The 11820-nt window shown below is 37.9% G+C and overlaps 1 protein-coding gene across 1 annotated transcript in view; it reads right to left on the bottom strand.

Moving 5' to 3' along the window:
* The window catches only part of LOC106879773 (uncharacterized), a 46380-nt gene that overhangs the window by 3160 nt on the left and 31400 nt on the right, over window positions 1-11820 (bottom strand). Inside the window, exons 4-5 of the mRNA XM_014929469.3 lie at window positions 4710-4811; window positions 2440-3433 (exon numbers count right to left, since the gene is read on the bottom strand). Of these exons, the coding sequence (XP_014784955.2) occupies window positions 2440-3433; window positions 4710-4811 (1096 nt within the window). The remainder of the gene's footprint in view (window positions 1-2439; window positions 3434-4709; window positions 4812-11820) is intronic.

The raw sequence follows: 11820 nt of genomic DNA, 5'->3' as shown, positions 1-11820 counted from the left end.
GGGGCTAGGTAGATTATATTGACCCTGAAAGGATTGAAGGCAAAGTCAATCTTGGTGGAATTTGAACTCAGAATGTGAAGATGCTGCTGAACATTTTCCTGGTATGCTAATGATTCTGTCAGCTTGCCACAGGTGAAAATGAAATGATTGTTAGATAAAAACAACAAATATTAGAAATAAAAGCTTCTATGTTCTCTATTCTACATCTCCATATATGTGCGGGTGTGTTAAACCTTATTATCTAACCTATTTAGTTTCACACCCTGGGATCACCAGTCAATATATCTAATAATAAAGTTAGGACTGGGAAAATTGTAATCTGTCAAGCGGTATTTCCACACTGCAGTCATTGAATGTGAACAATAGTAACCGTGACCTACCAAATGTTAAGGAGAGAAAGAGAGCTTAGATGAGGTGGTGTGTGTGTGTGTCAGAAATGACTTGATATAGTTTGGTTAGGACTAAGAGAAATAAAACTGCAATTAAAAGTCATTCTATAAAAATATAAATAATTATGTTGCCAAGAGAATTACTAATGGGCAATTTCAAAGTAAACTTGATTCAATTTCCCTTTGTTGAGAGCAAAATTACACAGGTGTTAGTGTCTTCAATTGATATAGTAAGTTGCTAGTGGCGCCTTTAGAAATATTCACTACTGGCACAAAAGCACACACACACACATTTTTATGCAAAAATGTCAATTGTCCAGTATATGTCTGAATTAGAAAATGTATCATCTGTTAAAATTATGCATTGGTAAACTACACTATTTCATCAAAGCTAAAGGAATCTTGTACTTGACTTGTGACAACTACACAAGACCTTTAAGGAAGACAAAAAACACCCTTTTTTCTAACATATAAAATTACATGCACACACATCAATTTAAAATGTGTTTCTCACTTCCTAAAAGTAAATAAAACAAGTGGTTAGGTTGTTGGACTCAATCCCAAGTTCATGTGTCAAATTCCTAGAGCAGGCACTACATTGTGTCCTTAAGCAAGGCATAGAATTTTACATTGCTCTATTCTATGTACTTAGCTGTAAACAAGTATCGCCCTTGTGTTGGTGTCAGCCCCCCCTCCCCCACCTTCAGCTGTCACATTCTTAATGTTAAGCAGGGCGGAGGGTGGGGTCTGTATCTGCTGTGACTACAGACACCTAAAACAATTGGCAAAAACATGGTACAAGCTGCTAGATCCTATTCATTTGTGAATGATTGCTAAGCAAAGTAGCAGAAGGGTGGTACTAATAAGTTCTTTGGTTGAAAAAACAAAAACCATTAAATTTCAATTGGTTTTTGAAATAATCGAGCATTTATAAGGCTTCAGTAAAATAACGAACCACTCCATTACTGAAAGAGTGTTTAAGGTGGCAGAACCATTAGCACACCAGACAAGATGCTGAACAACCTTTCCTCTGGCTCTATGCTCTGAGTTCAAATGCTTCCATGGTTAACTTTACCTTTCATCTTTTCAGGGTTGATAAAATAATTACCAGTTGAGCACTGGGGGTCAATGTAATCCACTAGCCCCTTTCCCTCCCAAAAATTTCAGGCCTTGTGCTTATAGTAGAACGTGTTTGGAACATAACTGATTGAAAGATCTTTCTTACATAAAATATAACAGAAGGCTCAAACCAGTGTTTCTTACGGGGTGGGGTGCACAACACGGGTGGAGATGGTGGATCTTTAGAATAGGGGTAGGGGCATAAGTAAATAATAAAGTTTTCAGTAAAACTACTTTTGAATATCTTGGGTGGGTCAACACTGACAAAGTCTGACAGTATATCGCCATGTGGGGGGGGGGGGGGCATAATCTTGATGCTTTGGCCATTAACCCAACTGCATCTTTATACCTTGTGACTATTGACCCACTCGGTATATACATGCTCTATACAAACTTTATTTATGGTGGGGCATGGGATAAAAATGGCTGAGGAAAACTGGTTTAAGACTTCAAAAGTGTTTTGTATTACAGAAGCAGGGTTGGTCTCTTAAGTTGGTATAGATTAAAAGAATAAAGGAGTTAGCAGGTGTGAACAGAGACACAGTATTAATATAAAGTAAGCTGCATGCATAACACCTTGGGCAAGTGTTTCTACTATAACCTCGGGCCAACTAAAGGCTTGCGAGTTCATTTGGTTGATGGAAAGTGAAGTAACCACATCTGTGTGATTGAGCATTGTTGTCTTGACATTGTGTGTCCATTGTAAATGAGTGTCACCACCATACAAGTGGTATCATTTGTTTGCAATTTCCAATGAAAAACTGTCTCTGCTCATGGGGAAACATTACATTGCTTGGAAACAAGTGAGGGCACTGGGACACAGACAATCTGCCTCATCAAATTCCATCTGACTCAGGCATGGAAAAGCTATGTTAAAATGATGAAGATCACAAGAGAGATAGGCAGACAGACAGAAACTAAATCAACTTACCTGATTCTATGGCATCAGGAGAACTTGAATTACTGTGAATACTTTCTCCACAACTTTCAGCTAAACTATCAGTATTATTTTCATGAGCGTGCAAATCTAACTTGGAAAAATGAGTGTTAGCTTTCTTTTCTTCCACAACAGGTTCGAATACTTCCTTTTCAACTTTCACAGAGGTCACAGAATTCTGTGAGACAACAGAATTACTCTGCAGTTCATCTAAGCTAGGTTTTTCCTCCTGTTTTATGTGTGTTTTAAGGTGATGTTCACAGGGAGTGCATTCCTCTCGCTTCTGCAATTGTACACCCTCTAATTGTTTTACCTTGTCGTCAACCAGTACCTGTTGATGAAGCTTCTGTTTCTGATGAGAAGAGTATTGTTGGTGTGATGATGACGATGGCGATGACGATGATGATGATGACAAAGATGAAAGATCTGCTTCAACGTTTCTATGATAAAATCCATCTAATCTATTTGAGTTTTGTTGAGGGATTGAAGAAAGAGAGGGCAACACCGTTGCTTGGACCAACGTGGCCTGGTTCTGTGGCTTTGTGAGTTGCCTTGGAACTAACTGTTGTTTAGGCTGTACCAGTTGCTTTGTGTGCTGTTGCTGCTGCTGCTGCTGCTGTTGTTGTTTTAAAAGCTGGAGTTTTGAGTGCTGTTTTATATGTTGTGGCTGCTGCTTTAGAAACATTGGATGCTTTGGAGGCTGTTGCTTCAAAAACTGTTGTTTAGGAGTTGTTTGCTGGTGTGTAATTCTCTCAGAGAGTCTGCAATTAACTACAGTAGAAGTAGTAGTGGTGGTGGTGGTGGTGGTGGTAAGAGTAGAGGTAATGTTCTCTTGTACACGATCAATTGGCAAATTTTCCTGAAGTGTTTCTGGAATAGATTCTTGCAGACTACCAGATGACAGTGAGGCTGTACTGTCCGAAGAATAACTGTCTGCAGCACTGCCGCCACTACCCACAGGACTGATATTGTTCTGCTGACGGAGTTCCTGAAATAAAGAAAACATTTTCTGATCATTTAAAAGTAGACATCAAACTAAAACCAAAAGTTGATTTACATTATTTACAATTGACGGATATTTGTCCTCATCTTGTTTGTTATTAACACAACGTTTCAGCTGATATACCCTCCAGCCTTCATCAGGTGTCTTGGGGAAATTTTGAACCTGGGTTCTCATTCCTAAGATATTTTTCGATATTATTGTTATTATTGGAATCGAACTTGGAATCTTGGGGCTGGTAGTTCAGAGCGTGTGCTACAAACCCCAAGATTCCAAGTTTGACCTGCAGGAAATAGCAACCAAACCAGAAAACCAACATAGGCTGTATTCTTGGAAATCTATAAGATGGAATAGGTGTAGGTTTTGGTCAATCAACGTAGGTCTAGTGGTTAACAACAACTAGCGAGAGATCTGGTATGGCATCCATCAATCAGACTGCTGGGTTGAGAAGACATTTGTATTGGTTGTGCATCAGAATGTTCTATGAAAAGATTTATAAAAACAATTCTTTTCTCTCACCCAAGCCACTTAATAGGAAATTACGCTTCAAATTAGAATTCCTTAAAAGTCTAAACCTAGAAATCTTAGCAAGTCTTTGAAGTAGATATGTTAAACAGAGGATATGAGAAACAAGAATGAAATTTGATATTTAGGTCATCCAGAGGTAGAAACCATGCTGAGGCAGACAGTGAAGCATAGCACCCACTTCTGGCTTGCCAGCTCTTGTCAAACTGTCCAAACCATGCCAGGGATGGAAATTGGACATGTGATGATGATGATGAAATCCTACTGAAATCTCGTCACTCAAAAATCAGTTCAGACAACCTCACTTTTGGTCCACACACAGCATCTTAAAAGATGGACCTAGACACAGTTTCTGGGGGTGGAAAAATTAGGATGGGTGATCATGGCTGGAGTCCCTTAAATTATAAATCTCCTTGATCAGGTTTGTCCTGGAGCTAAACAAGAACAACAACTAACACCTCATGCCTGGTCTTTGTCACATATGATTTATCTTAGTACAGCAGACCAATTCTCATTACACACTCTTCATGCTACCCCTCTCCCATTCACTTTACCCCCACCCCTCAGCTAATTATCTACACAGTGCCTTAATGCTTTTAATATCAATCCTTTCCTTACCAACGATGTACAGTAGGGTCACTATGAGAAAGGGAACTGGACGTTAAATGATGTGCATCAACTAGAACAGGATATCATGAAATATGTGTGGAACAGAATGTGTTAAGATGTATTAACTTACCTCTCTCTTGAGAGATTCATACTGAGTATAAGAGAGAACTATGGTGCAAAATGTATAGAAATCATCTTTCGTTCTCCTCTTCTTCGCTACCGATGTGTAAGACTGCAAGAAAATAATAGATAAAGATAATAAAGATATATAACAGTTTTATTACAGATGCAGCAGACAAATCTCCTCTTATTTGCCAGCATTGGTGAAAGAAGTGTTTTACAAAATGGAATAACTATCAAATGAAACACATGAGCAAAACATGAACCTTAGACTGGCAACTTGAAATAGGAACTGACTCAGACCATGACAACCCCTACAACTCATGCCAACATGGAGAACAAATGTAAAACTGATGGTAATGATGAACTGTCCTAGTATCAATTCGATCCACATTTAACTCAGTAACATCAGCTAAGTTCAAGGGCTGTGAATTTTAGGGCTTGGGAGAAAATTGGGGAATTTTTATATTTACAGAATAAAAGGTGAATTGATGGCATTTTTGGTTTTGTGAGCGTTTAATTCCAGACAGTTGCATTAACCATTAGCAGTATAATCACGACTCTCTCCACAACATAATGTGAAGTACTGGCATTAAAACAGATTCAATCCTTTAGCTTTAAAACTAGCCACATCAGACATCTCACACCTACCCTACAATGTCATTTTAAAAACATTCGCATCATTGACATCTCAAAGCTACAGGATAACGCATGATTAATACAACACAATGAGACTAAATAAGCAATAGATTTGACAGAAAAATCTGAACGCTTAATGGTTAATACTTGTAAACAGCCGAGACTTTAGATTTTGTAAAGATGACTGATTGTTCAGACCCTTAGGGACCAAAAGGTCATTAAAAAGAAATTATTATTGCTAAATAGAAATAATGCTTTATTCAAGGAGTTGGTATATCGGGAAATGACATGGTTGCGCGAACTTGAACAGAACAAGTTGTTTCAGATAATTCTTAATTGCTAAATTGCTAATTTGAAACATTTCATAAATTGTTGTATAACAGAGATCACTAACAGAAACCTTGTAACTAGTCTAAAAGACATCAATCTCGCTGGAAATAGGAGCCAAATCTACTTATGCACACATAAACAAAACACTTACTATAATTTAAATATACATTCACCTGTTAACTCTTTTGAGAACATACTTCTAATAAAATACACTTGCCTGTGATTCAATTCATTTTGAAGAAAATTACAAAATTTCAAGGAATTCAACTTTTGACCTTTCCCTCCATCTTTTAAAACCAAATATTCTAATAACATACTATCATTCTATAGGTGTATTCTCTTTGAGACGTTCTTAAAATGTAAGTTATTATTATTAAACTGGCATTTAGAACATAACAAAAATGGTTCTTTACTCAAATCTTAATTTAATGGTTTAGACCCATTCCTGGTTCTATGACACAAGCTTTTAAGTGAACTTAATTAAAACCTTTCATCAAAATTTCATGTTAATTTTATGTTTCAAACACCAGCTGAATAACAACAGAGTAATTTTACCAAATTCACCAATATTTTCAAAATAAATCGAAAGCAAAGAGTGTATTTCAACAGAAATATGATTAACGAAGGTTAAAATATGAACCACTTTATAAAATGAGGCACTGTACCTTGGCTGGTGATTGGTGGACGTGATATTGAAAGGGTTAAGACTGTTAAATAGAGTTATTGCAAAAGGCCTGTGTCTCATAATTACCAAAGTCCAGCTTGCATCGTTTAGTAACTACAGCATGAGTGGTTAAAATTATTGGCAAAACACCAAACACAATAATCTTTCCATTAGTATTTTGTTGTCCTTTTATACTCAAGCCCAGAAATTTAATTCAATAATTTACGTTAGCAAATTATTCAATAGGCCACAATCAATGCAGATTATCTGCTTGGTTGCTGTTAGCCACCAGTTCTAGTGATTATTGTCAGATAGGTAACAACAACTAACAGCTCCAGATATAATCAGTGTTTTTAGATATTTTTCGCAGTGCATTCACTGCCGCTGCCATGTGAGTAGTTAAAAAAAAAATTTTTTAAAGAGAGAGGAATGGTTTCAAATTTCACACAATTTCTTTTAAATTAAAACGGCAGGCATTAAAAGGATTTCAGGCCAAACCAGCGCAAGTCTGAGCAACATTGCTGCAAACCCTTACAAATATACACACATTCATAATTCTTATTTCTTTCACCATCAACAACTATTTTCTAAACACAACGAAAACTCTATATCGTCTAATGACCTGCTAAAAACAACAGGCAAATTTCTTTCATATCGCATCCAATTGTCTTAAAAAAAAAAAAAAAGGATAATGTAACCTTAAGATTCTTTTCTGCTTATGACAATACTTATCTAGTTTATTCCTCTCTATATAGCAGTGGTTCTCAACCATTTATTTTTACCTGTGAACACCTTTAATTCCTATTTTACTCAACTGGACCCCCATAACCATTTGATGTTTAAAAACAATCCTATTATATTTTTATAAATAAATATTATTAAGAATTGTATAAAATATAAAATATTTTGTGTATTGTGGAAGTATATCCAATTTATTGCGCAAATTTTAAAAACAAAATCTTATATGGACCCCTGCTGAGAACCGAGTTTGAAAACGTTAGACATTGGCAACCTAACTCTCCTGGGGAAACAAAATAAGCAAATCCTGGACGATCACAAAGTTATTTAGCTAAAAGCTAAAAAAAAAAAAAAGAAAAAAAAAGAGAGAATCAATGATGGGATATGAACTTGAATGAACGAAAACACAGGAATGAGGCCATAACCTTGTTTATATGATAGAATAATGATGAAGACAATTGGAAGAAAAAAATACCAAATCTTGGAAGAGAACATCAGAGCAATGAAACAGATAAAGATGCCATGAAGAGGTTGGACATCAACAGAAGAGGATCATTGGAGGGGGTGGGGAGGCCAGAACTCTCGTTGTTAACAGAATCCAGAAGTGGCTGGAAGATATATGTATGTATGTATATAGAATATTAATAGTAATTATGGAATAGTTAGCAGTGGTAAACATAGAATTGGTTGTTGGTCTTTATACAAACATGCGAAGCTTATCATTAAGATAAATTTGTAACAGGAGAGATTTACACCCCGGCATCCCCCCACCCCACGAAAGACGATGAAACTTCACTGAATTTGGAATAACCTGACATTCACACCTTTCTCCAAGACTTTGAGTGCAATTAGCAGTTCAGAGAGAGAGAGAGAGAGTTAGGAGGGGGAAGAGTGCTAAAATGACGTAAACAAGGAGGGGAGGGGCGAGGAGGATATAAAACAGAGGTGAGGGAAGATTTTAGACAACGACGATGTCCGTGGTGGTTGGAATATGGTGAAAATTTCCTTCAATTAGTAGTGATGGTCACCGTCAGTATAAGAAAGAACTGATGGCTCGAGATTAAGGAAACCACGTGGCGATGAGTTCGGTTCCAGTGTGCGAAACGCTGAGCAAACGACAGCATCTATGAGACTGAGGTTTTGTGGATGGCCGGAAGGGTGGGCCACCTGCGAGATGGAATAAATGATTTTGCCGTAAAGAGAAGCCCAAGGTTTCGAGAAGAACTATCGATGGAGGATTGCTGGCTCACAATAAATTTATCCTCTATTGCGAACCTTTTTAAAGATATTATTCTTTTTTATCATTTACTGACACAAAACATCACAAGATTCCTCAGAGTCGGCTGTTTTCAATTTGTTGAGTGGAATTTAGCAAGCGGAAACTGTGCGGAAACTCGTCGCGCGCGCTAGTGTGTGTACGAATGCGTACATTTTCGTTCTTATTACATCAACTAGAAAAAAAAAATACATGACTGTATTTATTCTGCCCTTGTTGCACAAACTCTCGACCCCAGAGTGACTGAAATGGCTGTCCAGTTTCAACGTTATTAATCACAAAAATATTTGAAATTAAAAATACGGTTCGAAAGATTTTTGTGTTTTGTAGGGCGAAAAGGAAGAGGCTTCCGTTTAGAAATCACACCACGCCGAGATAACATTATTCGGTAGGCCACCCCTCTTATTGCCTCGTCGATGATCGGTGAAAGACCAGTGAAAGAATTAGGTTTCAATCTCCACTCTGCTAATGATACAACACCCAACATCTAGTGATAAATAATGGAGATTATCTAATCTAACACAAAGATAGGAGGGGGGAAAGACAACTACAATGTTGACATCCAATTTACAACAATATTATAAATGCGTATATATATATATATATATATATGTGTGTGTGTGTAAAATTTCCTTGCACCCACACAGAGCGAGAAAGAACCAAAAACTTGCCTTGAAGACAGTACGCGACTACAGGCGAAACTCAGAGTAGTAGGAAACTGCTCTATTCTCTACTCGCGTATCGAGTACATTTTCTACCGACAATCAACACAAACCAAATACACACACACACATATATATATATATCTATCTCTACACACCGTGCAGTATTTATTATAGATGTGATAGAGCGAGAGAACACGACAGGGCGCGGAGCAAAATATATAGCACAGGAAAACAAAACAATACACCAGTGTATATGTGCGCGCGCGCGTGTGTATAATAGATATACATAACAAATCACGCTCTACAACACACAGTTCTACATCTAATATACATAGCAAACCACATTACACAATACACGGTACTGTGAGTATATATTTTTATTCAATAGACGGGAAAGAGTCTATCTTTTTTTCTCTCTCTCTCTATGCAGCCGTTTGACATGACAGAAACAATAGCAAAAATCGTCACCGAATCACACCCTAGTCTTCAAACACAGAAGGATACGTTAGATAACATTGTCTAGTTTAAGGGGGTGGTCACAAATGGAATAACTTTCATGATAGGCCTGCATGTTCGGAGCCGACCTTGGAGATACACAACACACACACACCAATATAGGCACAGACATGGCAGTGTTTAAGAAACTTGTTTAGCAATCGCGTAGTTTCAGGTTTAGAGCCATTTCTACAAAATGCCCCGATCCGACCAATGCCTTCTGAGTGAATCTGATACAAGGAAAACCGTGTGGAAACCAGTCGCGTCCCACTTGGCAACCGCTGTTGGTTTGTTTATGTCCCCGTAACTTCGCGATTCGGCGAAAGTGACCGACAGAGTATGCACCAGACTTAAAATAAGTACGGGGGGGGACGATTAGTTTGACTAAAACCCCGCAGGACGGTGCTCCATCATGGTCACAGTCAAATGACTGAAACAAGATAAAAGATACAAATTTCCCACCGCCATTACTCCGAGTTTCGACCACGTTTTACACACACGCAACAAACGAGAAAGGTCAAATGTGGTCGCCAGACCAGCTCGAAAGAACAGGTGAACTTTCTTCGAATCACAGAATACTCTCTTAAAAACCGAAGACACCGAAAGGAAGGAATGGTCTTACGGGGTAACAAAAGCAGCCCATTACATTGCGGCCCCGAACGAGCATACGATACATGGACTGGTTAAATTGATAGATAAATAGCATATAATGGTTTACATTAACGATGAAACCGTATTTAATAACTTGAAATTTGAACACTTGTCAATAATATACAGTGGAAACCGCTTATTGTAATCACTTTGGAATGGGGCCGTTTCGATAACAATAAGAGGTTGATAACATAAAGCAGATTATTATAAACACATTCCGAACAAGTGTGGTTGTTGCTGATTTAGGCCCAAGGCCAACGATTTTAGAAGTTGGGGGTGAGTCGATAGCTATCGACCCCCAGCGCGATTAGAACTTAGAATATAAAGAGCCAACACGAATACTACCAGGTATTTTCCCCAAAGATGGAAAGATTACACCAGCTCGCCGCTCCGAGGCCGACTAATATTGATAATAAGCACTGCGTAACTTCATTTGCGATCACAATAAGCGGCTTCCACTATATATCTATATTTATTACAAGATAAAACCTGTCTTTCAACGAAGATAGAATAAACCCTTTGTAATTCTAGTGTCCTCGACGTTGTGTGGTGGAGCACGAAATTATACCCCTCCCGTTCTGTGTGTATACACACCGAACATATATATAATCGTTTATTGGATCCGCAACCCATTCCCATCTACGGTGAAGTATATTACGCAAACAGGACGAAGTATATATAATCTATATATACACACACAGACTATAAAGCAGTTAAAAAAAACACCTAAACCGTATTCAATATAAACGAGTGTGTATATATTATATTTGTGTATATACAGATGTATATTATACACACGCAACTACCACATTCCAACTAGGAGTTGAGTGTGTGTGCGAGAGAATAGAAAAACGAGAGTTGGCGAGAGTGTGAGTGAAGTGTTGGAGTAAGAGAAGTGAGAGGAAGAGATGAAAGTGAGTGTCCCCCACAGACAATAGTGGAGTGGAGAGGAGGAGGACTGGTCAGAGAGAGAATATCATGATAGGAGCGTGAGAGGAGGGAGTGGAAGGCAAAGCAAAGTATATGTGTGTGTTTGTGTGTGTGTGTGTATATATATATATATATATATATATATATATATATATATATATATACAGAGAGAGAGAGAGAGAGAGAGAAGGAATTAAGAGGCGTAGCAGAGAAGCTGTGAGTGATAGGTGAAGAGATGATCGAGGGGAACGGTCAGAGGTTATATCGGAGGAATATAGAGGGAAAGGTAAGTAGAGAGACTGGAGGCAAAGCGAGGGATATATATATATACATACATACACAAACACTATTATTTATCTACGCACACGCGCATATGTGCGTGTGTGTGTACAATCTGATGTATGTATATACATGCATGTTTGTATGTGTGTGTGTATATATATAATCTAGAGACAAACATAGAATGATATGGTTTGTTGAGAAGATATATTTTATGTAATGGAGTGTATGAGTGTGCCAGAGCTTTCGTTTAGCCCCAGGTATATAACTCTGATCAAGCACACCTATAATAATGATAAAAAGGGGCTGCCGACCGCGACCATCTTGTCTCCCCTCTCCCAGACACACAACATCCCAGTCTAGGATTACAATCTCCGATAAAACGTCACATTTTCGAGAGAGAATCGTGTGATTTGAGAGAGATTTGGTACAGGTAGCGAGGTCGAAAGGAAGA

Source organism: Octopus bimaculoides, chromosome 15 (assembly GCF_046866305.1).
Source record: "Octopus bimaculoides isolate indiv1 chromosome 15, ASM4686630v1, whole genome shotgun sequence".
Classification (NCBI taxonomy): Eukaryota; Metazoa; Mollusca; class Cephalopoda; order Octopoda; family Octopodidae; genus Octopus; species Octopus bimaculoides.
This window is presented reverse-complemented; position numbering and strand designations above follow the sequence as displayed.